The sequence below is a fragment of the Electrona antarctica genome, assembly GCF_951216825.1.
Source record: "Electrona antarctica genome assembly, chromosome: 17".
In the NCBI taxonomy this organism is placed as follows: Eukaryota; Metazoa; Chordata; class Actinopteri; order Myctophiformes; family Myctophidae; genus Electrona; species Electrona antarctica.
In genome coordinates this window covers 39,288,881-39,316,844 of record NC_136798.1, presented here as the reverse complement: position 1 = coordinate 39,316,844, position 27,964 = coordinate 39,288,881, and the positions used below count along the sequence as shown (strand labels likewise).

The 27,964-nt window shown below is 41.3% G+C and overlaps 1 protein-coding gene across 3 annotated transcripts; it reads left to right on the top strand.

Moving 5' to 3' along the window:
- The first annotated feature begins 680 nt into the window (after positions 1-680).
- On the top strand, positions 681-27,390 carry LOC306940797 (uncharacterized protein). Of its 3 annotated transcripts, none has more exons than XR_013792054.1 (4): positions 681-1,022; positions 4,893-4,981; positions 6,207-6,308; positions 25,839-27,390. XR_013792054.1 is itself a non-coding variant. In XM_079525997.1 (4 exons), exons 3-4 carry the CDS (start codon positions 6,239-6,241, stop codon positions 23,953-23,955), a joined length of 1,122 nt encoding a protein of 373 aa, XP_079382123.1. In that variant the 5' UTR covers positions 681-1,022; positions 4,893-4,981; positions 6,207-6,238; the 3' UTR covers positions 23,956-24,984. The 3 variants fall into 3 exon arrangements, 1 of the variants encoding a protein (XP_079382123.1); XR_013792055.1 differs by lacking the exon at positions 25,839-27,390 and adding an exon at positions 17,169-17,427; XM_079525997.1 differs by lacking the exon at positions 25,839-27,390 and adding an exon at positions 22,904-24,984.
- The last annotated feature ends 574 nt before the right edge of the window (positions 27,391-27,964 follow it).

Genomic DNA, 27,964 nt, shown 5'->3' with positions numbered 1-27,964 from the left:
GACCGCTGATTCGAACTGGCGACTTTCCGGTATCAAGACCGCTCCGCAATCCGTTCGGCCACCGCTACCACATGCATACCGGTACTTAAGTTAACTTTATGAACTTAAATACAAATAGGCCTACATTAAAAAAGACAATACAAGTAGTAATTAAAGCGGTTCATGTTTGCATGTTTGGAATTGGAACAGCTGAAATCATACTAGTCTATATCAGTATTCCGATATTAGCCCGACCGCATGTGGCTCCCGGCTGGGCTGCCAGTTGAACTGGCTTCAACTGGCATATATATTTTTATACTGGTTTTTATACTTTTATATACTGGACTGGTTGCCCATGTATAATTTAGAATCAGAAGTTCAGTATAGTACAGGCTAACAGGCTAACATATAAACATGTCAACACACTTAAACACACAAACCCGGCTGCATTGTGGGCAGGTAGGTATACAGTTCCAGAATGTAATGCATTATTTTGACATTGTAATTGATTGGATGGGATTTCGGACGCAGTGGTGCCACTCGGTGTCACTCCAGTGGTAGTCTCTCAAGGCAACAGGGTCCGCTGTTTTCCCGAATATTTGACGATGGGATTCTCAGATTGCTCCAGTGGTGACTCACCGGGCCGGAACTCAAGAAAGAGTAGTGTGTTGCAACACAGATGAGAGAGAGGGAGGGACACGTGTCCGGTGTCCCGCACTCTCTCGTCCGGAGCGGGTGGCGATACTCTATGGTGGCGACACGCTTTGATCTCACCGCAAGGCGGGGTGCTATTTGGAACTATCCCATTGAGATAGAATGAGCACTTCCGCATTCCATTGTTACAATGGGAGTCACTCGATTACGCTGGGTTTATCCACTTCGTCGTCCAAACAAACATCAGAGAGCGAACGAACAGACTGACTTTTTCAACCTGAAGAGCAGTGAAGACACAAAGAGGACAACCCAGATAGAGCTTTGAGCAACCAGGGCTCCGCTTCACTCGAAGTTCCTCTCTGGCACCGTGGGAGGAGATTGAGACAACAGTGAGTGGACTGAAATGCCACGTTAGCCTGCTGCTAAACCTGCATGTGTGAACGACTGAATCATTGTTCATTCAGGGGGTGTGTGTGTGTGTGCGCTCGTGTGTATGCGCGTGTGTGCGTGCGTGTTTATTTTATGCATTCATACTATTGTGTAACTTGGAGTGTTATAACTTGAAAATAAGAGACAAGAAAACAAATGTAGGCATATTCACTTGTAATGTAGGCATCCCCCCCTTTTCCCCTCACTGTATATGTTTCTTTTCCCTTTTTACCTCCATTATGATGAATTCCTGTTCTGTTCTAGAATTGTCTCTAAATGTTTTGATGAATTGAACATGGTGGACCCTGTTGTAAACAAGTGTAATGCTTAATTGGGTCGTCCACTCACAGTTAACAGCCTTTGTATTGAGTTTGTGCTTGAAATGTAATTTTGCAAACTGTTAATTACATTTTCAATCAATCAATTTGCACAAACTAAATGATTGAGAATTGTTTTTCTAAAAAACAAAACTGAGCGGAGCTGTGGGAATTCATTATTCTACTTAAAGGGACACTTAAAGGGACAAAAATATATATGTTAATGATGTTTAGAAGATTTAGAACACTTTCCTGGGGGTCTTTATATGTGTAATATGTGGTTTTAGATATTTTAGATTGTAGCAGTGAGCCTAGTGTCTCTGATATCATCGAAAGTGGGCTCACTTCCTTCCTGGACTAGAATTCCCATAATGCTTTGGTGCACTGCTCCTCCTTGTGGATAGGGGGAGGGCTGTTTTACTGAGACAACATGTAGTCCAGGAAGTGGACTTCATGTTGTGTAGCCCAGTGAGCCCAGTGTCGATGACATCAGAGACACTGGGCTCACTGCTAACATCTAACATATCTAAAACCACATATATTACACACAAAAAGACACCCAGGAAATCTTCTAAACGTCTTTAACATATATATTTTTGCAAAAAGGGTGAAGTTTCCCTTTAACTTAAAGAGGGAACATTTTCTTTCTGAGATATTTACATTATATTCATATAATCCACATATTTGAGGATGAAGATATGTATACTCGGCAGCTTGACGTGAACATGGTTTGTTAATTCATATTCATAATCAATCATAATTGGCAGAAAGCAACAAGAACACATCGAAACGTTAATAGAGACAATATAAATAAATAAGGTGTCTTTGCACAGTATGCAGCATTACAGATAAGGCGAACATGACGACGGCACAAATTAGTGACTGATTGATTGATTGAAATATTTATTAACAGTTTGCAGAATTACAGTACATTTCAAGCACAAACTCAATACAAAGACGGTTAACTGTGAGTGGACGACCCAATTAAGCATTACACTTGTTTACTTGTTTAAGAGGGTCCACCTTGTTCAATTCATCAAAACATTTAGAGACGTACAAATAGACACTTCTATATAGTCAAAGAACAGAACAGGAATTCATCATAAAGGAGGTAAAAAGGGAAAAGAAACATATACAGTGAGGGGAAAAAGGGGTGGTGGGGGATTCAGATTTTACGGGGGCCAGTTTCGAATTGCAGCCGTCCGTAGGTGCCCTTTGAGAGCGGTTTTGAAGGCGTCAAGGGATTCGCATGTCTTAATGACTGTTGGTAGGGCGTTCCACATTTTGGTGGCATAGGAGCGAAAATAATTTAGTCCCTTGTTTGTGCCGAATCTGGGTTGTACATGGTTCGTTGCACTCCCTCTGGTGTTGTGGGTGTGGACTTCGTTAACAGGAAGTATCTAGACAGGTACATGGGTATCTTGGTGGTGTATCGAATCTTGTGGACCAGACCCATTGCAAGATGCTGTACTCTGTCGTCGACCCTAAGCCATTCCAGCCTGTCAAAGTGGGCAGGGGTGAGGTGGGTTCGGGGAGTGAGGCCAAGTAGGAGCCTGACCAGTTTGTTTTGGTCAGGAGCCTAGTTTTGAGGTGCTGTGGTACCAGGAGGTGCATGCATAGTCAAAGAAACCTTGTACGAGGGCTCCTGTTAAGGTCTTCAAGGTGTTTTTGTTGACCAGTGAGGAGATGTAAAGGAATCTTGTTCTTTGGTTGACTTTTTTGATTACGTTGGTGGCCATTTTATCACCGGAAAGATTAGCCTCCAGGATGGAACTCGTACTCTATCATTCTGATAGATTAGTCCTCATGATGTATATACTTTTACTTTATTTGTTTATTTAGTCGGGACAATGCACATTAATGAACATTACATTAAAAATGCAGTGTAAATATACCAGATTTAGCAAAACATGCTAATTTCCATCTGCAGTCCCCAGACATCGAACATCAAACAGTACAAACAGGGCTGACATACAGGACATAGCATACAAATACCTAGTACATTTCAAATGTATTAAGACTAGTAAGAATTAAAAAAAAAGAAAAGATTAAACTATTATTAGGGTAGGTTTACTCTAATAAGCTATCTGATACAGCATAAAAGGAGATACACCTAAAATAATTACAAATGGTTGCAGCTTTGATTTTCAAGCAACCATTTTTTCAAATTGTATTTAAAGGAGGAAAATGTAGCACATTCCCTTATATGCAGAGGAAGTCCATTCCATTTTATACAGCCCTGTAATGAGAGGACATTTTGGCCGAATGTTGTTTGCCGGTGCGGCACTTCGCAGTCTCCTCGAGTTGTTGCTCTGGTACTGATTCCCCTATCGGGCTTTCGTTTGATGAATTCACTTAGGGGGGGCGGGCACAGACCATGTAGGGTCTTGTATATGACCCCAACCTGTTTGAAAAATATAAAGTTATCAAAGCTAAAAAAAAATTGAGCCTCCGGAGGATGTTACAATGATGATATGAGTGGGGCTTCCTGTCAAACACCTTGAGCGCACTCTTGTAGAGCTGCTCTATGGGTTTGAGAGAGTAGTCACACCTGTGCAAGACCAGTTTGTGAAACAGTATTCAATGTGTGATAGGATCATACAGTGAAGATACGATCTGGCCGCTCCAGCTGTCAGGAATGGTCTAATTTGTTTAAAATTTTGAAGGTTGAATTTAATTGTATTAGTGACTTTCTTCACATGTTTTTTAAATGTTAGGGTTGAGTCTAAAATGACTCCGAGGTACTTGAACTCTGTGACAAGGTCAAGTTCCTCTCCACCCACAAACACATTTGATGACTCCAACACAACTGGTCTTTTGGAGAAGGCCATGCAGACTGTCTTTTTGGCATTCGACAAGAGCAGACATGAATCTATAAGCCAGTCTTGAATGCTTGTCAGGGCTAAGGTTAGGATTGACACATCTGCATAGCTTTTTCCATGGGCAAGTACAACAGCATCATCTGCATACATCTGGAGATGTAGATTATTACATACTTCAGGTAGGTCATTTATGTACAGATAGAACAACATTGGACCCAGTATTGAGCCCTGGGGGACACCGACCGAACAGGTGTGGTAGGGAGATTTTACACTGTTGACACTTACACACTGTTTTCTGGTGGATAGATAGGAACTAAACCATTCTATAGCTTCTGGAGAGAAATTAAAATGTGTTAATTTGGATAAGAGGACCTGGTGGCAGACGGTGTCGAACGCCTTCTTGAAGTCCAGGAACACCGCCATTGCACAGGGAGCTCTGTTCAAAGCACATTTTAGTTTTTCTATGAACAGGCAGTTTGCTGATTCAGTGGAGTGGAAGGCCCGAAACCCAAACTGCATGGGATGCAGTACTCTTTTCCTTTGTGTCAGACCACGTACCTGTGGTCTGTTTTCAAGGAGAGGCGAGGTTGAGACTTGGCCAGACGGCAGCCTGGGGCCTTATTGTGAATACGCCTCTGGTTTCTGGTCTTAATGAATCCTAAACTCTGGGTTTTTAATGGTTTCTTTACAGACCCAGACAGCAGGCTCAGATTAATTCTCCAGACCCAGCCAGACCAGTGAAACAGGAGGAACCTGAACCTGAAGACCAGCTAGACCTCAGTAAGTCTCTCTTTTCCAGCATCAAGGTGTTGTTCATTGTCACATACAACAGTTGAAGCAATTGTGACAATTGTGACAAGACAAAATTCTATTTACAATGTAGGCATTTAGCAGACTCTCTTAATCCAGACTGATATAGCAAGGAGTAAGCAAGGACAACACAATTAAGGTACTACTGTACATCAAATGCATAGAAATAGTAATATTTGATCATACATAACATGCTATCTAAATTACATGTTTAGCCTTTGCATATACCTGCAAGGTCGTCGAGGCTAGGGCAAGTGGGTGTGTGGGCTTAGGGCTAAGGTGGAGTCTATGGCGAAGATTGGGAGTGAGTCTGCAGTTCTAATTGCACTGGAGAGTTCATCCCATAGTTTAGGAGCCAGAAGAGTCGGGGACGTGTGGACCGCTGTCCGGAATGTTTTAGTGAAGGTTTTGCCAGCTTCCCTGCAGCTGATCTGAGCGAGCAGGAGGGGTTGTAGGGTTGTATCATGTGAATCACTGAAATGTGATATAAAGGTAATAGTAGTGATACAAAATGAATACCGGTAATACATTAGAAACACATTAACATAAACTCAGGTTGAATCTTTTATAATAATAATATAGCTGCAAGCAGCGATAAGGCGGGGCCAAGAAAGAAGACAATACGCAATAAGAACAATATGCACACATAAGACTCACGGGCTATGTTGTCGGTACCTGGATTTGAACACACAACCTTGTGGTCTGAAGGCGAGAGCTCAACCAACTGAGCTATCTTGACACAGTCATTTGTTTCATTGTAAACAGTAACATCATTCAGTATTTTCAATAACAACTGTGTTCTGGTTTTGGGGATGTCTTTATCCATTACTACAGTGTGTTTTCACGTACAAACTTATCTTTGTACGCTTTCAGTGCTATTTGCCATGACCCTCTACTATACTGTAAAGTGAAACAAGCATATAACGCTGCATGTATGAATTAGAGGCAGAAGAAGAATCTTCACAAAAAGTCTTCTGAAAGAATATATATTCAAAAAATTGTGCCACATTTTCATGATTTATTCAAAAATAGCAGACCTACAAGCTCGTAGCGCGCCGCTCGGTGGCGCGCTATGAGCTTGTAGATCTGCTATTTTTGAATAGCTAAAGTAGTATAACATAATGCTTAGTTAAAACACCAAAAGGGGTTCCCGTCCAGAATGGATTAAAGTCCTTATTCACTTGCTTCATTTCAGACCAGTGTGTAGAGTCCAGACTGCAGGTGAAGATGGACTCTCCAGACTCAGCCAAGGGCATTTCTATTAAACAGGAGGAACCTGAAGACAACCCACAACTTGGTACGTATTTTCACTATAATCTTGGCCACAAGTAATGAAATGTATAATATCCGGATATTATAAGACTGCAATGGAAACGGGCCCCCAGGACTTTTTGCGTTATCCTTTTGGCCTAAATGTTTTACTGTACCAGGCAAGTTACATGTTAGACTAATAAAGTATTCAATAAATCAATCAACCAATCAATAAGCATAGCCATCATTAAATATGCAATAAAGAATAGAACCACACAGTTTTACAGAGTGGCAATGGGCCAAAGCATTAGAACAGGGTTTGTCAATCACACAAGTGCATGACGTCATGAAACAGAGGCAACTCCAACCATGCAAGCCAGAAATGCCTGGTTACATTCTGGTAGTAGTTGAAAACCATGGGAAGAATACATAAATAAATAGATGCAAGCAGCGATGAGATGGGGCCAAGCAATAAGACGAATCACACCCATATTAACTGAGACGTGCAGGCTGCTCAACAACACCGCTGGCTGCAGGTTTGAGGCTCATACATAGTCTGGATTTTCAGTGGTTAGGTGACCACCGAACTACAACATGACGTCACGAGCCGCGGTGAAGAGCAAACCACCGCCACCACCCCAGCCCTTCTCTCTGTTTTTACTCACCACCGCTCAATGTTATTTCAGCTCCGGTGGTCAGCTCACCACCGGAGTGGTGGTCACCTCACCACCGAAAATCCAGACTATGTATGAGCCTTTATAGTTATAGCGCTCAGTGTGAATGGCCCTTTTAGGCTGCTCAACAATGCCACTTTCGGTCACCCAGCGGTATTGCAGCTGTTCGTTCCCCAAGCGGACCCCAAATATTGTGCGTATTGCATAGTCTTTTTCTCATTGCTGCATAGCTTGGCCCCTCTTATTGCTGCTTGCAGCTCTATTCTGTTTTACAAATGTCTTCACGTACAAAGTGACAGATGTGTTTTCCGCATGGGTCAAGGCACCATGGCTTTTGGCCAAACGAGAACAATTGCTATAGTGTGCCCCCGTATGGACAATTTGATGAAGACTGGTTTCAGCGCTATTTGGCATGACCATCTACCATACTGTAAAGTTTCATAAGCGTGTGTCCGTCGTCCATCGAGACTTTTAAATCTCGTCTCAAGTCAAAACGCACCTTTTCATATTGGCTTTTAACTGTAGTTGAGTGTCTCTATGGTCCACGTCTTGTTTCACTGTCTGAAGCTGCTGCGTCTTGAATTATTCAGTGATGTGTCTCCATTTGTGTTGTGTTTTTACTATGTGTTCTTTTTGCTGCTGCTGTTCTGTTTTTGAGGGCCGCTAGCCCCTCCTATATACAGCGTTTGTCCCCACAAATTGTCCGCAACACAAACATTAAATGCCATTGACAATGAAGGGACAATTTACGTCATTTGTAGACGTCATATATATACAGCTTTTGTCCACACACGTCTCAATATTTGCCATTGACAATGAATGAGGTCAAATATCCGCCAAATATGACGTAAATTTGTGGCAACACAAACATTAAATGCCATTGACAATGAAGGGAACATTTACGTCCTATGTAGACAAGCAAATCGGCTAACCAATCACACAAATTCAGTTGTTCATCACATGAGATGATGTATGATGATGTACGATGATAAGAGCGCCCCTCACACTCGGGTGTGATTTGTATTAGCTAGTGGATTTAGTTTTTATGTTCCCTTGTTAACCGTTGTAAAATGTGCTATATAAATAAAGTGGATTGGATGTGACTGCATGTATGTACAGTATTAGGGCCGATTCATACTCCTATTTTACCGCTGTTTCGGCGCTGTAGTGCCGAAATGATTTCGGCTCGTCAGAAATTTTCAGTAGCACCGAAGAGCCGACTTTAGGACGGTACCCGCCCCCCCGAACCTCAAATGACGTCACATTGTAGGCTCTACAGAGCCGAACCGACTTTTATTCGGCTCTAAAATAGGAGTATGAATCACGCCTTAGGGGCAGAAGAATTTTCATGAAACTGCAATTGTCACTGGCTCATAAAACCTTCATTTTTTCACGTAAAAGAAATGTACTCCTGAATTTTGTCTATTGGCACACAGTTTGTCTGTACACATTTCTGTGAATTTTGATCAAAGATCCCATGAGGAGATTGATTTGAACAGTTGTTCATATAATTCAACATGTTGGGAGATCTAAAGGTCAGAGGTCAAAAGTCAACACGAAAGTTGTTCGGCATGAGGAGACGCATATGGGTACAAAGTGTTATTGCTGACGATCAAACGGTTCATGAGTTATGCCTGTTCAAAGTTTGCATTTTCTTTCTATAATTTTTATCCCACGATTTTGTAACCCATTGTTCACCCCTGTGTCAATTATCTAATGTGATCCTGGGCTCTACACACCCTCCGCCAACCTGGGGAGAGCAACGGACTTGAACTCATGCTTCCTTCATGCCTGAGTGTCCAAGTTGCTCCTTGTTTCCCTGGTTGGACGTAGCGCGTGGAAGGAACACGTTATTCCAACCAGTTCCTTTCCCCTCCATCACGCGCCCCGGCTGGCCAGGGGGAGGCAGTTTAGAGAAAGGTTTGCATTTTCAATTGAGTGCTACAATGGTCATGGGCTATGGAAGCGTAAAGCTGCCAAAATTCAAATGAAATGGCAAATACAAAAAGTCAATTGAAATAAGAGAAATGCTTTTTCATTTTCAGGTCATTAACGCATTTCATGAGACAAAAATAAATCTAAAATGCATAGCATTTACATTTAATATACAGATGTGCTCATTCTATGACACAATTCAAATTTTAAAATAAAATCATTTGATTTTCTAATTTCACAAAATACCCCGCAAATTAGTGGGCAATATTACAATGAAAATGCAATTTAGAAAATTCAAATGAAATAAGATAAATGCTTTTTAACCTTCAGATATTGAATGCATTTAAGTGAAAATATAATGCAATAGAATTTACATTTGCAAAAGCAATTTACATTGCATTTGCATTTTCAAATTGGCTTGAAAATGAAAATGAAAATGCAATGCGATTTGCTTTTGCTTTTTCATTCGGTCATAGAATGAGCACACCTGGAGATGAAGCAAAAGCAAATCACATTGCATCTTCATTTTCAAATTGGCATGTGTACGATTTGAAAAGGAAAATGCAATGTGATTTGCTTTTGCTTCATCTGCAGGTGTGCTCATTCTATGACCAAATGAAAAAGCAAATCGCATTGCATTTTCATTTTCAAATAGTACACACGCCAATTTGAAAATTAAAATGCAATAGCATACATTTAATCACAATAATAACATTGCATTTTAATTTTCAAATGTATGCTATTGCATTTTAGATTTATTTTTGTCCCAAGAAATGCGTTAATGACTTGAAAATGAAAAAGCATTTATCTTATTTCAATTGACTTTTCATATTTGCCATTTCATTTGAATTGTGGCAGCTTTATGCTTCCATAATGGGCTTCGCGTCATCACCGTTTGGCATAGCCCTCCATATTGCCAAGTTTCATGAAAACCGAACTGCTATTTTTGGCCGGGGGAGAAATAACTTTCTCAAACTCGATTGCAATAAATCGGAAATCATCATCATTAGTCCCAACTCCCTCACCAGTTCCACCCAAGATTTTTCACTTACTGTAACATTGATGGATCCACTGTCATACCCTCCATCCGCAACCTTGGCATCATTTTTGACCCCACCCTTTCATTCCTCCCCCATGTAAATCAAGTCACCAAAACTGCCTTCTTCCACCCGTCTCCGACCCTCTCACTCATTTTCTGCAGCTGAAACACTCATCCATGCTTTCATCACATCCCGCCTCGATTACTGCAACAGTATCCTATGGCACCACCTCCAAAGTCCTCAATAAACTTCAATATGTCCAGAACTCAGCTGCCCGTCTGCTTACCAGTACCCGTTCCAGAGATCATATTACACCAGTCCTCTGTCACCTTCACTGGCTACCGGTCAAACAAAGAATCCACTTCAAAACACTCCGGACCACCTACAAAGAACTTTACAACCTGGTTCCCCATACCTCTGTGACCTCCTCAAACCTCAAATGTCCCCTCCCGCTCCCTCAGGTCTGGTGATGCTAACCTCCTCGACGTCTCCAAGACCAAACTCTGTACATGGGGCGACAGAGCTTTTGCCATTGCTGCCCCAACCCTGTGGAATGCCCTCCCTAAGGCACTCGGAGATGCCCCCACCCTCCAAACTTTCAAAACTGCCCTCAAGACCCACCTCTTCAACAATGCTTTCCCTAGGCCTGGGCCGTGGCTCAGCGGTCCAGGCACCTTGGCTGGTAATCCAGTCTGGCAGTGTGCCGCGGGTTCGACTCCCGATCCCGACGGCCTTTACTGCATGTCACCCCCCATCTCTCTCCCCATTTCCTGTCAGCCTGTCTGTCCCTCCATAAAAAATATAAAATGGAGGCGAAAGCCAAAAAACTAAAAAACAATGCTTTCCCTAGCTAACTCTTTTCACTGTTTTTAATATTTTTATTTATTTTTAGCTTGTAGTGTTTATTTCTTTTGTCTAATGAAGTTGTTTTTATTTTTGTTACCTCTGTAAATAGCGGAGGCCCTACAGGCATACATTGTGCACTTACGCTTCAAGTATCAAGTCTTAGTTGACCACCTCAAGCTTGAAGAGGCTCGCCTGGTGGCCGACGCTTACCTGAACTTCCACACAGCATACTCGACATCTGTCGAGGCAATAGGGCGGCCTTTGAGAAGTTTGAAGTACAGTACTTCAAACATGTGCAGCTTCTAGTTGAGGTGGTCAACTAGGACTTGATACTTGAACCGCTGGGTGGCGTTGATGGCAGCAGGTTTGAGTGATAATTTGAGGCGGGAAAACTCACTCAGGTCTCTGTTGGTGAAGTCGGGGGTGGTAGGTCGTGGCCCCCTGTATTGCTGCTCCACTGTGTTATCTGGTGGGGGGTACGAGGGCTGGTGTTCTGACCATGCCGGATACTGGCAGTTCAGGGGCAGAGCTGGTTGGCGAGCTGGAAGGGCGTCTGGGTAAGAGTACACAGACTGGTGTTCTGACCTCACTGGGGGTACTGGTGAGCTTGTTTGCGAGCTGGAAGGGGATCTGATGAGGAGTACATGGAGTACGCCAGCTGATGTCCTGGGCTCACTTGACTCTCACATGTCAAAGTTTGAAAACATGTACAGTCAGTACTACATCGATATTACACATTTCGATGGTTTGACTATTATTTAACATGTTGTAAATAGTACCACTGTATTCCTCATCCTTGAAAATGTATGATTAGTCACCAGAATAAAGATCCTAAGTTGTCTAGAACTGGAGTTATTGGTAAAATAACAGCAGGTTGGTGGCCATTTTGAAAAATGGCTGCAATGCAGGACAAATCTAAATAGTACCAGTGTAATCCTCATCCTTGAAAATGTATGATTAGCCACCAGAATCAAGATCCTAGGTGGTCTAGAACCTGCATTTGTAAAATAACGACCATTTGGCCACCATGGTCACCACGGGACAAATCTGCGATGGCCCTATAGCCAAAAATCTGGTAGAGGGCCATGCCAAACGGTGACTATGCAAAGCCCATGACCATTGGCCAAAGGGTGGCTCTATAGCACTCAATTGAAAATGCAAACTTTGAACGTGCATAGCTCATGAACCGTTTGACCATGGCAATGCCACTTTGATACACGTGTCTGTCTTGTGAAAATTCTTCTTCTGCCTCTAATACATGCAACGTCATATACTTATGTCACTTTACAGTATAGTAGAGGGTCATGGGAACACATCTGTCACTTTGACAAGTAAGCTCCACCCTCAGATTTCCCGCCATTTGGAGCAGTTTGAAAAATGCTTAACCTGACTTTCTGCCTGGATTTTTGAGCAATTTGCGTGAAACGTCCTACACACAATCTATGGACAATTATCTGCAATCCCGGTTGAAGAGAAGTTTGTATGTGTAAACATGAACAGCGGTAATCCATAATGACATGCCCAAAATGAGGACACACATACTTGTTACCAAAACACTGAATGGTTTTGCTGTTTACAATGTGGTCACTTATTGTCTCTGTAGCTCAGTCAGTAGAGCTCTTGCCCTCAGACCACAAGGTTGTGTGTTCAAATCTGGGTACCGACAACTCAGCATAGAGCATCAAGAACCCTGCACAATGACTTTGTCTTCTTTTTCTCAAGTTCAGTCTTCCATTTCTATGGCTTATTCTATGGCTTTTGTGCATATATTTGTTATTGCTTATTGCATGAAAACATGAACATCAAACACACTGTAGAAATGGATAATGACATGAGGACACACATACTTGTTACCAAAACACTGAATGGTTTTGCTGTTTACAAGTAGTCACTGATTGTCTCCGTGTAGCTCAGTCAGTAGAGACAATTTACAATTTAGGCATTTAGCAGACGCTTAATCCAGAGCGATTTACATTAAAGGACAAATAAATTCAACTTTTTCAATTTATTTGTGTTTTCTATCCCCACAAATAACCAATTTTGAACAATCGCTTTCATATCATATGGGCGCTTTAATGGAAATTGCTCTCAGGAACAGCTCAACTGATTTTGTCCTCATCGTGATGTCATCAATGTCACCCTACTTTGTATAATTCCTCCTCTTCTTCAGTCTTCAGTTCCAAATTTGCATTTCCACTTTGTTTACAATGTCCACCATTGTTGATTGTCCAAGCTGGCATGGAATGTTAACAAGCCTGGTTTTATCTAGCATCAGTATTATAATGACTCAAATATTAAATCTGCACATCAGCACCCCCACCACCTCAGGACATTGTGGTTCTGTAGCTAAAACTGCTTTCAAAGTCCAGAAAGAAATGACAAGGACTGGTTATATCAGAGTGGTGATTGAGGCTCAAACCATTAGAAATAACTTTGAGGGACATAGACAATATGATATTAAATATTAAAAGCAGTTTTAAAATGCATGTTATTTGCACTTTAAGCAATAACAAATCATGGCAAACTATATATACTATACTATATTATATATTATACATGTGTACTATAAAGTGCTATGACTACATCAAATGCAATTCTAGTGCGGTCTACGTAACATGCTATAAGTGTTTAAAATGCTATCTAAGTCTACATAAAGTGCTACCTAAGGGGCTAGGGCAAGTGCTACGGGCCATGGTGGAGTCTGAAAAGGTGGGTTTTCAGACTACGGCGGAAGATTGGGAGTGAGGCTGCAGTTCTGATTGTGATGGGAAGTGCATTCCATAGTTTTGGAGCCAGAAGGGAGAAGAGTTTGGGACCTGTGGAGCCGGTTGTCCCGGTGTTTTTAGTGAAGGTACTTCCAGCTTCCCTGCGTTGGCTGATCTGAGTGAGCGGGAGGGTTTGCAGGGTACGATCATAATTGTAAGATATGGGGGAGCCATGCCTTTGGTTGCTTTGAATGCCAGCATCAGAGTTTTGTATTCTGTGCGGGCAGCGACCGGGAGCCAATGGAGGGAGCGGCGAAGGGGGGAGACGTGTGAGAATTTTGGCTGGTTGAAGACCAAGCGAGCTGCGGCATTTTGGATCAGTTGGAGGGGCTTAAGTGCATTGTCTATTGACAAAAAATACTTGTCAACGACACAATGCACAGAAGTTACTTCTGGTCAGACGGAGGAGCCAGGCCCGGAGGAAAGACACCGTGTTCCAGTGTCTATACAGCCTTACTTCCAAATCAGAGCTCATATATGAATTGATACTTTATCTGTCAAAAAAATGTAAACGGCAAAGAGGTACAGTAAAGCATTTAGGCTAAAGGACACAGAACATGTTAGCTTTTCTTGGCATTTCTTAATGTCGTTTTGGCCTTTTTTAACATTGATTTAGAGGAATACAGACATCCCACCCTAGAAAAAAGCGGCACCGAGTGCCACACTACGAGCTTGTAGATCTGCTATTTTTGAAAATGTGGCGCAAATCCTTGAATATATATATTCTGTCAGAGCAAAAGTTTTTAACTCAAATCTTTGCTTCTGGGGGGGGGGGGGGGGGGGGTTCTTGGAAAAACATATTTTCAGATGGGGGTCGGTGGCCAATTTCATATAATATTTGGGGTCCTTGACATGAAATATTGAGCACCACTCAGTGATGTAAATAGATTTTCAATGTAATGAGTCCCGGGATGCAGGGGTGGTCTTTTAGATGAGTCCCAGGGACATTTGATGAGTCCCACTTCAGCAACGTTTTTACAAATGGCAGCATTTAACTCCCATTTCATTTTATATAGTTATAATGTGGTTATATTCATGTAGAAAACGAAGAACTAAAGCTAGCAAAATAAATTACAATAAAAAAAAAATGCTCTACATACATATTTCATATTATTTTGGCTATATGAAATCTATAATAATTCTGCCAGTTTTAAGTGTTAATAAATATTTGTTTTCATTACATAAAAAATGAATGCTACAAAACTAACCTGGAGATTAAGTAGAAGCAGTCATGGAGGAGGTAGGCTGTGCACAGCAGCACACATCATTAGCAGATGATGATCATTAGCAGATGATGATGTTCGGTTTAGAAAATAGGGTTGCTAATATTTTCTGTTGCCCTGCAGTTGGCTTTGGCACTTTTTTGGGCATTTTAATGTGTGGTGGCACCGGTCCACAACGCACAACATACAACAGTGTCGGCGTTTGTTACACGATGTGTACGGTATGTTGTCGTCACTCTCTCTCTCTAAACGGCTCTGGTCTCCAGGCTGCGCTCCGCTCAGCGCTCGTCTCTGAGCAAGATGGCGGCGCCCGTCAGACCGTGTTGTTGTTACAAACTAGTGGTTCTACAACGATTCCTACGTGGATTTTATCGTTTATAACGTAGGATGAGGTCGCATGTGGCCTAATCTCTGCCACTAATATAGAAACATAGGTATTTCAGAAAACTGTCAGGATTTAGAAGCCATTTTTTAAATTTTGACCTCAGGCCTAAATAGGTTTATAAATATCCATATTGGTTTACATAAAAGTCAGACTTTTAAAAACGTATTCTGATGTGATAAAACGGTCTACATCACAAATTAATCACCCACCTCAGTGGAACATTGTCTGTCAAAAAAACTAAAAACTAAAGAGGCTATTGGAGAGCCTGATTTGGATATAGGGACACATGATCTGATGCAGGACAATGTCACTATGACAGAAATAGACAAGATGGGTCTGTTTCCACATTCATTCACCCCATAATCTCCGTGGAAATTGGGGAATATGTTGTGAAATAAAAAGTCAGATTCTAAAACTGGAATTAGGGGAAAGCCTTATTTTTCTTAGTTAAAACCATTCCATGATTTCCCCATGCCCACACACTTGCGGATGCGGACCCTCCCCCTTCACACACACACACGCACACACACGACTTTGTCCCTATAATGTGCGCACTGGCACCATTCCTCATCCTCGCGCAAGAGGCAGTATAGAAGAGAGATACTCACTTGTTGTGTAGGCTATTGTCTTCCATGAAAAATATTTCGAAGCGATGTTACTACTCTGCATGGCTCATTTCCATGCGTCACAGTCAGGGACCCTGCTGACGATTTGGTGGTTACCCTACTACTGCATATAACGGCGCTGCATTATCTCATGCAGATCGGCTACTTTCACTCAGTAACGAAATCCGAGTACCACAATTTAAAACGTATTAGGTTACTTTCAGTTACTTTTGGATTACTTTTAAGCAAAACTCTATTTAATTAGAAAAAACAAGTGTTACCATTGATAACCAGAGCAGAATGTTGAGCTTATGAAATTAAGAAAAAACTACAGAAATATTGTTAAATCACCTCGTAAAATATTTGGCTCTCAAGTCGGACTACCAGGCTACCACCATATGATTCATGTTAAAATACAGTCCTATTCAGCTAGGCACAGTTCTCACAAAAGGCAAATTAATTCCTAATCATTATAATAAATATACAAATATAAAGAATATATATGTATACAGCCAAAGGCATGCTGTACAAATTGGTAGGCCTATTGAAAAAAAATGGGGAAAAAATCAGACAGCCAGACAGTGACAGACAGACAGACAGAGCTGGCAGACACAGAGGCACGCACGCACGCTTGCTAGCGCAATTGTTATACATGCACGATTGAGCGGACAAGTTTGACTTCGCAATGCGTGATGCGATCCACAGCTGTAATTAATCGCGGACTGATTAAGTTTGAATTTAGAAATCAACGCCGTTTGAAATGATCTTAAGTTGATACCACCACCGCAGCACAGTCAACACAACAGTTGACAGTTAAACAGTCAACACAGAAGCCGTTGAGGGTTGATTTCACCTGGCTGCGTGTTAATTAAATCCATAGAGTTATGGTTATGTCCGCATCATATAGCGAGCAATGCATAGCCTACTGGTGTGCCATTTGAACGGTATCTATCGTATCATTCTACTCCCCGTCAGAATCTCACAACCCACGGCCACCCGTGTCCCCGCGTTGGTGCTGCTGGGGGACCAACGAGAGTGCGCTGCTCGTGTGCCCGCAGTGAGGGATACATGGAGCTATATGCATATGGGCAGCAGCAGCGACACACAGCGCACTGAGTGCAGCGCCTGATCATATATATATCGACTGATTATTTTATTGTTTGGTGTTATAACTTATTTGTAGCCCTAACATTGATGAGGGGAAGGGGAGAATGTAACCAAGCCTGTAACCCCCGTTACTATACCTCCGTTACTGTAATCCAGATTACACATTTTAAAATGTACCCTAAAACGTTACAGTTACCGGTTTTTTTACACTGTTTACTTAACAGCGTTACATGTAATCCGTTACTTCCCAACCCTGGGTGCGTGGTATAAAATGTACATTTTAGGAACGTACTGTTGACTATCATGTTATTTATTTGTGCTCCTAGACATCCTGCACATGGTTGTGTGTAAAGATGAAGTTCCTCCTGAACTGGAGTGGAGCCCCAGTCTCCTCCAGGAGGAACCAGAGCCTCCACACATTAATTCGGAACAGGAGGAACAACTTCAAAGACCAGTGGAGCCTGTTCGGTCAATGTTGACCTTACTAGCAGTGAAACATGAAGTTGATGAAGACATCTCTTCACACTGCTCTGAAATTGAAGTTGAAGTTGAATCTGACACTGAAGTCACTGATGACAGTGATGATTGGGGGGAGACAAGTGGAGGTGTCCATTCGGGAGAAAAACCTTTCCAGTGTAAACATTGTAACAGGAGTTTCAATTATTCAAGTAATCTGAAGAGACACCAGTGTATCCACACTGGAGAAAAAACATTTCACTGTAAACATTGTTCCAAGTGTTTCAGTCGGTCATGTGTTCTGAAGGCACACCAGCATGTCCACTCTGGAGAAAAATCTTTCCATTGTAAACATTTTGACAAGAGTTTCGCTATTTCAAGTATTCTGAAGAAACACCAGCGTGTCCACAATGGTCGAAAAACCTTTCCACTGTAAACATTGTGACAGGAGTTTCACTTTTTCAAGTGATCTGAAGACACACCAGTGTGTCCACACTGGAGAAAAACCTTTTCAGTGTAAATATTGTGACAAGAGTTTCAGTCGGTCTTGTGATCTGAAGAGACACCAGCGTGTCCACACTGGAGGAGAACGTTTTCAGTGTAAACTGTAACAAAAGTTTCAATTAGTCTCAAGAGACACCATATTGTCCACACTAGAGAGAGACCTTTGCAATGTAGACATTGTGACACGAGCAGTGGTGTAGGACTAATGGTGTTTTTTTGAGGGGCGCTAGCCCCTCCTATATCCAGCTTTTAGTGTATGTCCAACACAAACATTAAATTCCCATTGACAATGAATTGAGAATTTTACATCAAAGTGCCTGTGCAAAAAGGCATAGTCTCTATCAGGTGCGTAGTGTGGATTCAATTATTGACTGGGCAAATTTGCATGCACAGGGGGTGAATGGCTGTCAATGTATGCTATCTTTTGTTGTTTTTCTTGTTTTTTCGCCACCGTTTTTTTAGAAGCTAGACTGGACCAGCTCTAAATAGACGGGGCTACAGCCCAATGGAGAATACGCCTCTGGTGTCTATTTTCCGTAATGATGATGTACGATAAGAGCGCCCCTCACTTTTTTCTCGGTACCATGGCACGCGCACACACACGCCTACTGTACATGTGCGCACAGAACAGATAATATCCTAAACCTAGTAGTGTTTATAGTGTATGAGAGTTTTAGATACACAAACACAAAAGTAGACTTAAAATAATCAGACAACTTCTTTACTGCGCTGCAGTAGCGAAACTAAAACGTTTTTTTCCGACAAATCTGTTCTTCACTAGAGGAGGAGGCATCAGCATTGTTGTTGTGTCATTGCATATTGGCAATTTTGGTCTTATGTATTTATGCTATAGATTACCAGGTAAAACATGAATTGTATGGTAGAACAGCTTTTCTGGACTTTTACAGTTTTTATTTTTGTATTTTATTTGTTTTGCATGGTTTAATGTCATTGTGTTGTGTTCTATTAGATTGCCAATGGGACACTATTTCTATGTTCCTTAATAAACATCAGTTAACTGAGAAAAACAAACCTTTGTATGTATTTGAATGAATTACAACAGTAATCATTACACTTCATGGAATGGTTAAGTCATGTTACATTATAGGGCATATCAGTGGAGGCCATTTTGTGGTGCCACAAATCGAAAACCCATTAACTCTCTCTGTGTGTGTGTGTGTGTGTGTGTGTGTGTGTGTGTGTGTGTGTGTGTGTGTGTGTGTGTGTGTGTGTGTGTGTGTGTGTGTGTGTGTGTGTGTGTGTGTGTGTGTGCGCGTGCGCTTGCAGTCTCTCTACTATTGTCTATTGACAAAGAATACTTGCTTGGCCTACTAACGGCATGCACAAATCATTTTGCGCTGATCATTACAGTAGTTTGTGAAATTAGCCCCAGACACAGATTAATTCACAGACTCAATTCTAGACATACAGAGCCACCTCACAAACATCTGTTTGAATACATTTTAAACTCCAACCCAGTAACTTTCACCAGACAGACAAGCTTTTAAAAATCCATCAAGGCAGAATGAGATGTTTGATGCCCAATGACGACACAACGCACAGAAGTCACTTCTGGTCAGACAAAGGAAGAGCCAGGCCCGGAGGAAACCCACAGTGTTCCATTGTCTACGGCCTTACTTCCAAATCAGAGCTCATATATTAATTGATTGAATACTTTATCCGTCAAAAACATTTAAACAGCACAGAGGTACTTTACTGTACCTCTGTGCTGTTTAAATGTTTTTGAACAGCATTTAGGCTAAAAGGACACAAAACATGTTTTATGATTCAAATTAAATATGTGTTCTACCACCATATTAATTTGTTGGGTGATATAACTAATTAAGGTTAACTTTTAAAATATTGATTTTGTTTACAGAACCACCTGTGACAACTTGTACTTGTTTACTAACTGGTTGCTCAGTCTTGTTAGTTAAGAGCTATGTACATGGACTATGGAACATTTGATTTACATTTTAGGAACCTAGTGTTGACTATCATGTTATTTCTTTGTGCTCCTAGACATCCTGCACATGGTTGTGTGTAAGGAGGAAGTTTCTCCTGAACAGGAGCGGAGCCCCAGTCTCCTCCAGGAGGAACCAGAGCCTCCACACATTAATGCGGAACAGGAGGAACTACTTCAAAGACCAGAGGAGCCTGTTGGGTCAATGTTGACCATACTAGCAGTGAACAGTGAAGTTGATGAAGACATATCTTCACACTGCTCTGAAGTTGAAGTTGAACTTGAATCTGACACTGAAGTCACTGATGACAGTGATGATTGGGGGGAGACAAGTGGAGGTCTCCACACTGGAGAAAAACCTTTCCAGCGTAAACATTGTGACAAAAGTTTCACTGATCCAAGTAGCCTGAAGAAACATCAGCATGTCCATACTGGAGAAAAACCTTTCCAATGTAAAAATTGTAAGAAGAGTTTCACTGATCCAAGTACTCTGAAGAGACACCATCTTATCCACACTGGAGAAAAATCATTTCACTGTAAACATTGTGACAAGAGTTTCATTCAGTCAAGTAACCTGAAGAGACACCAGCGTGTCCACAATGGAGAAAAACCTTTCCACTGTAAACATTGTGACAAGAGTTTCAATGATTCAAGTAGACTGAAGAAACATCAGCATGTCCACACTGGAGAAAAACCTTTCCAATGTAAAAATTGTAAGAAGAGTTTCAATGATTCAAGTAATCTGAAGAGACATCAGCATGTCCACACTGGACAAAAAACATTTAATTGTAAAAATTGTAAGAAGAGTTTCACTGATTCAAGTGCTCTGAAGAGACACCATCTTATCCACACTGGAGAAAAACCATTTCACTGTAAACATTGTGACAAGAGTTTCACTGATTTAAGTAGACTGAAGAAACACCAGCATGTCCACAATGGAGAAAAACCTTTACATTGTAAACATTGTGACAAGAGTTTCAATCATTCAAGTAAACTGAAGCGACACCAGCATGTCCACACCGGAGAAAAACATTTCCATTGTAAACATTGTGACAAGAGTTTCTCACAGTCAAGTAATCTGAAGACACACCAGATTGTCCACACTGGAGAAAAAACATTTCACTGTAAACATTGTGACAAGAGTTTCAGTTCGTCACGTTCACTGAAGATGCACCAGCTTATCCACACCGGAGAAAAACCTTTCTAATGTAAATGACAAGAGTTTCACTCATTCAGCAAACCTGAAGAATCATCAGCATGTCCACACAAGCGTTTCAATCAGTCTCAAGAGACACCAGATTGTCCACACTAGAGAAATACCTTTTGCAATGTAGACATTGTGACACGAGCAGTGGTGTAGGCCTAATGGTGTTTTTTATTTTTTTTTTGGTACCATGGCACGTTGTCAACCGAACCGAGCAAGACCTGAAAGTGAGGCACTTGCATGGAGGGCCCTGAATGGCATGACCAGTGTATGGAACTCCAATCTCCCCCGTCAAATCAAACTCGGCTTCTTCTACGCAACAGTGGAGTCTGTTCTCCTATACGGCAGTGAATGCTGGACCCCGAAGCCAACCCTGCAGTCTGCAGAAGTCCCTTGACGGGTGCTACACCAGAATGCTGCGTGCAGTACTTAACATCAGCAAGAGTGTACATGTTACCAACTAGACTCTGTATGAGGGATTACCAAGGGTGAGCCAGAAAATGGCAGCCAGGAGAATGAGACTAGCAGGGCACTGCCAAAGGCATCAAGAACTGCCAGCCAGCAAACTGGTGCTCTGGGAACCAACACATGGGCATCAATCACGAGGACGTCCCACGCTAACATATGTGGATGTACTCAAGAACGATGCAGGAGCGCAAAGTACCAACAAACTGGCCAGATGTATGGAGAGCCGGGATGACTGGAAGCGACGATGGAGGGCTCGTCTGAGAGAGAGAGAGAGAGAGAGAGAGAGAGAGAGAATGCAAACACACGCCTATGCGCACAGAACAGCCGATATTCTAAAGCTAGTAGTGTTTATAGTGTAAAACAAAAGTAGATTTAAAAAACCAGACAACTTATTTACTGCGCTTGCTTTGGATGAATCTGTTCTTCGATGGAGGAGGAGGCAAACCTAGTAGTGTTTATAGTGTATGAGAGTTTTAGATACACAAACACAAAAGTAGACCTAAAAATATCGGATAACTTCTTTACTGCGCTGCAGTAGTGAAACTAAAAAGCTTTCTTTGGACGAATCTGTTCTTCGCTTGATGAGGAGGCATCATGCATTGTTGTTGTGTCATTGCATGTCGCATTTTGGCAATTTTGGTCTTTTGTATTTATGCTATAAATTACCAGGTAAAACATGAATTGTATGGTAGAACAGCTTTTCTGGATTTATTTTTGTTTTGCATGGTTTAATGTCATTGTGTTGTGTTCTATTAGATCGCCAATGGGGCGCTATTTCTATGTTGCTTAATAAACATCAGTTAACTGAGAAAAACAAACCTTTGCATGTATTTGAATGAATTACAACAGTAATCATTACACTTCATGGAATGGTTAAGTCATATTCCATTATAGGGCATAGCATTGGAGGCCATTTTGTGGTGCCATGAATTGAAAACCCATTAACTCTGACTGCCAATGAAGTGATTGACGTAATTTTCCTAATGTCATTCCTGCCAATGACGCGTGTGTGTGTGTGTGTGTGTGTGTGTGTGTGTGTGTGTGTGTGTGTGTGTGTGTGTGTGTGTGTGTGTGTGTGTGTGTGTGTGTGTGTGTGTGTGTGTGTGTGTGTGTGTGTGTGTGTGTGTGTGTGTGTGTGTGCGCGCGCGCGCGCTTGTCTATTGACAAAGAATACTTGCTTGGCCTACTAACGGCAGGTACAGTAAAGCATTTAGGCTAAAAGGACACAAAATGTTTTAATGATTCAAATTAAATATTTGTTATACCACCATATTCATTTGTTGGGTAATATAATGGGTAATATAAATACCTTTTTAAAATATTGATTTTGGTTTACAGAACCACCTGTGACAACTTGTACTTATTTACTGACTGATTGTTAGTTACGATCTATGTACATGGACTATGGACTATTTACATTTTAAGAACCTAGTGTTGACTATCATGTTATTTCTTTGTGCTCCTAGACATCCTGCACATGGTTGTGTGTAAAGAGGACGTTTCTCCTGAACAGGAGCGGAGCCCCAGTCTCCTCCAGGAGGAACCAGAGCCTCCTCACATTAAAGATAAACAGGAGGAACTATTTCAAAGACCAGAGGAGCCTGTACTAGCAGTGAAAAGTGAAGTTGATGAAGACATCTCTTCACACTGCTATGAAATTGAAGTTGAAGTTGAATCTGACACTGAAGTCATTAATGACAGTAGTTTTTGGGGGGAGACACATGGAGGTGTCCACTCCGGAGAAAAACCTTTCCAGTGTAAACATTGTGACAAGAGTTTCAATCGGTCAGGTGACCTGAAGACACACCAGCATGTCCACACTGGAGAAAAACCTTTTCAGTGTAAACATTGTGACAAGAGTTTCAATCGGTCAGGTGACCTGAAGAGACACCAGCATGTCCACACTGGAGAAAAACATTTCCATTGTAAACATTGTGACAAGAGTTTCAAAGATTCAAATAGTCTGAAGAGACACCAGCATGTCCACACTGGAGAAAAACATTTCCATTGTAAACATTGTGACAAGAGTTTCTCACAGTCAAGTAGTCTGAAGACCCACCAGTATGTCCACACTGGAGAAAAACATTTTCAGTGTAAACATTGTGACAAGAGTTTCAATCGGTCAGGTCACCTAAAGAAACATCAGCATGTACACACTGGAGAAAAACCTTTTCAGTGTAAAAATTGTAACAAGAGTTTCAGTGATTCAAGTCATTTGAAGAGACACCAGCATGTCCACACTGGAGAAAAACCTTTTCAGTGTAAACATTGTGACAAGAGTTTCAGTGATTCAAGTAGTCTGCAGACACACCAGCGTGTCCACACTGGAGAAAAACCTTTCCAGTGTAAAACTTGTAACAAGAGTTTCAGTGTTTCAAGTAATCTGAAGAAACATCAGCATGTCCACACTGGAGAAAAGCCTTTTCAGTGTAAACATTGTGACAAGAGTTACAGACGGTCATGTGATCTGAAGATACACCAGCGTGTCCACCATGGAGACAAAAACATTTCACTGTAAACATTGTGACAAGAGTTTCATACGGTCATCTGATCTGAAGAGAGACCAGCGTGTCCACGAGAAGAACGTTTCCAGTGTAAACTGTAACAAAAGTTTCAATTAGTCTCAAGAGACACCATATTGTCCACACTACAGAAAGACCTTTGCAATGTATGACACAAGCAGTGGTGTAGGCCTAATGGTGTTTTTTTGAGGGGCGCTAGCCCCTCCTATATCCAGCTTTTAGTGTATGTTCACACATTTGTCCTACACAAACATTAAATTCCCATTGACAATGAATTGAGAATTTTACGTCAAAGTGTCTGTGCAAATAGGCATAGTCCCTATCAGGTGCGTAGTGTGGATTCAATTATTGACTGGGCAAATTTGCATGCACAGGGGGTGAATGGCTGTCAATGTATGCTATCTTTTGTTGTTTTTGTTTTTTCGCCACCGTTTATCAGAAGCTAGACTGGGCCAGCTCTAAATAGACGGGGCCACGGCCCAATGGAGAATATGCCTCTGGTGTCTATTTTCCGTAATGATGATGTACGATAAGAGCACCCCTCACTTCACACAGGTGTGATTTATTTTATTTCCCGGTACCATTGCACGCGCGCACACACACGCCTACTGTACATGTGCATACAGAACAGATAGTATCCTAAACCTAGTAGGGTTTATAGTGTATGAGAGTTTTAGATACACAAACGCAAAAGTAGACTTAAAATAATCGGACAACTTCTTTACTGCGCTGCAGTAGCGAAACAAAATGTATTTGGACGAATCTGTTCTTCGCTGGAGGAGGAGGCATCAGGCATTGTTGTTGTGTCATTACATTTTGGCAATTTTGGTCTTTTGTATTTATGCTATAAATTACCAGGTAAAACAAGAATTGTATGGTGTAGAACAGCTTTTCTGGACTTTTACAGTTTTTATGTTTGTATTGTTTTTGTTTTGCATGGTTTAATGTCATTGTGTTGTGTTCTATTAGATCGCCAATGGGGCGCTATTTCTATGTTGCTTAATAAACATCAGTTAACTGAGAAAAACAAACCGTTGCATGTATTTGAATGAATTACAACAGTAATCATTACACTTCATGGAATGGTCAAGTCATATTTCATTATAGGGCATAGCAGTGGAGGCAATTTTGTGGTGCCACAAATCGAAAACCCATTAACTCTGTGTGCGTGCGTGCGTGCGTGCGTGCGTGCGTGCGTGCGTGCGTGCGCGTGCATTGTCTACTATTGTCTATTGACAAAGAATACTTGCTTGGCCTACTAACGGCACGTACAGTAAAGCATTTAGGCTAAAAGGACACAAAACATGTTTTAATGATTCAAATTAAATATTTGTTCTACCACCATATTAATTTGTTGGGTAATCATCATCATCAAACTATAATTCTGACAATGTCTGAATGTGTGTGTGTGTGTGTGTGTGTGTGTGTGTGTGGTGTGTGTGTGTGTGTGGTGTGTGTGTGTGTGTGTGTCTGTCTGTCAGAAACACCGCCGTATCTCCTCACTGCCTGCACCAATCCCTCCCACTTTTCACACAGGCATTGACCATAATAATATGTAGGTCTTAACGAAGTCCTTTACACATTAATGATTAATAATGAATTTATTAGTGAATTAAAAATGCGAAAACACACCGAGGGCGCAGTACCCCCTGCGGCCACAAGGGGGGTAGGGGGGGCAATATCTCACAACGGGTAAGGGCTAGTATAACTAATTAAGGTTACATTTTAAAATATTGATTTTGGTTTACAGAACCACCTGTGACAACTTGTACTTATTTACTGACTGTTAGTTAAGCGCTATGTACAGTACATGGACTATGGACTATTTACATTTTAGGAACCTAGTGTTGACTATCATGTTATTTCTTTGTGCTCCTAGACATCCTGCACATGGTTGTGTGTAAAGAGGAAGTTTCTCCTGAACAGGAGCGGAGCCCCAGTCTCCTCCAGGAGGAACCAGAGCCTCCACACATTAAAGATGAACAGGAGGAAGTACTTCAAATACCAGAGGAGCCTGTTGGGTCAATGTTGACCGTACTAGCAGTGCAAAGTGAAGTTGATGAAGACATCTCTTCACACTGCTATGAAATTGAAGTTGATGTTGAATCTGACACTGAAGTCATTAATGACAGTAGTTTTTGGGGGGAGACAAGTGGAGGTGTCCGCTCCGGAGAAAAACCTTTCCAGTGTAAACATTGTGACAAGAGTTTCAATGATTCAAGTCATTTGAAGAGACATCAGCAGGTCCACACAGGAGAAAAACCTTTTCAGTGTAAACATTGTGACAAGAGTTTCAGTCGGCCAAGTAATCTGAAGACACACCAGCGTGTCCACACTGGAGAAAAACCTTTTCAGTGTAAAAATTGTAACAAGAGTTTCAATGATTCAAGTAATCTGAAGAAACATCAGCATGTCCACACTGGAGAAAAACCTTTTCAGTGTAAACATTGTGACAAGAGTTTCAGTCGGTCAAGTAATCTGAACACACACCAGCGTGTCCACACTGGAGAAGAACGTTTCCAGTGTAAACTGTAAAACAAAATTAAATTAGTCTCAAGAGACACCATATTGTCCACACTAGAGAAAGACCTTTGCAATGTATGACACAAGCAGTGGTGTAGGCCTAATGGTGTTTTTTTGAGGGGCACTAGCCCCTCCTATATCCAGCTTTTAGTGTATGTTCACAAATTTGTCCTACACAAACATTGACAATGATTTGAGAATTTTACGTCAAAGTGTCTGTGCAAATAGGCATAGTCCCTATCAGGTGCGTAGTGTGGATTAAAATATTGACTGGGCAAATTTGCATGCACAGGGGGTGAATGGCTGTCAATGTACGCTATCTTTTGTTGTTTTTCTTGTTTTTTCGCCACCGTTTATCAGAAGCTAGAATGGGCCAGCTCTAAATAGACAGGTCCACAGCCCAATGGAGAATATGCCTCTGGTGTCTATTTTCCGTAATGATGATGTACGATAAGAGTTCTCACTTCACACGGGTGTGATTTCCTTTTTTTCCCGGTACCATGGCACGCGCACACACACGCCTACTGTACATGTGCGCACAGAACAGATAATATCCTAAACCTAGTAGTGTTTATAGTGTATGAGAGTTTTAGATACACAAACACAAAAGTAGACGTAAAATAATCGGACAACTTATTTACTGCGCTGCAGTAGCGTAACTAAAAAGCTTTCTTTGGATGAATCTGTTCTTCACTGGAGGAGGAGGCATCAGGCATTGTTGTGTCATTGCATGTCGCATTTTGGCAATTTTGGTATTTTTTATTTATGCTATAAATTACCAGGTAAAACATGAATTGTATGGGGTAGAACAGCTTTTCTGGACTTTTACAGTTTTTATTTTTGTATTTTTTGTTTTGCATGGTTTAATGTCATTGTGTTGTGCTCTATTAGATCGCCAATAGGGTGCTATTTCTATGTTGCTTTATAAAAATAAAAATAAAAATAAACTGAGAAAAACAAAATGTTGCATGTATTTGAATGAATTACAACAGTAATCATTACACTTCATGGAATGGTTAAGTCATATTACATTATAGGGCATAGCAGTGGAGGCCATTTTGTGGTGCCCCAAATCGAAAACCCATTAACTCTGACTGCCAATGAAGTGATTGGCATGATTTTTCCTAATGTCATTCCTGCCAATGACGTGTGTGTGTGTGTGTGTGTGTGTGTGTGTGTGTGTGTGTGTGTGTGTGTGTGTGTGTGTGTGTGTGTGTGTGTGTGTGTGTGTGTGTGTGTGGCGCGCAGTGTCTACTATTGTCTATTGACAAAGAATACTTGCTTGGCCTATACTAACGGCACGTATAAAGCATTTAGGCTAAAAGGACACAAAACATGTTTTAATGATTCAAATTAAATAATATGGTGGTATTCTACCACCATATTCGTTTGTTGGGTATAACTAATTAAGGTTACCTTTTAAAATATTGATTTTGGTTTACAGGACCACCTGTGACAACTTGTACTTATTTACTGACTGGT

Coding starts and splice junctions, on each gene's coding strand:
- LOC306940797 (XM_079525997.1), top strand. CDS start 6,239: ATGGACTCTCCAGACTCAGCCAAGGGCATTTCTATTAAACAGGAGGAA. Junction 6,309..22,903: donor TGAAGACAACCCACAACTTG/GTACGTATTTTC, acceptor TTGTGCTCCTAG/ACATCCTGCACATGGTTGTG.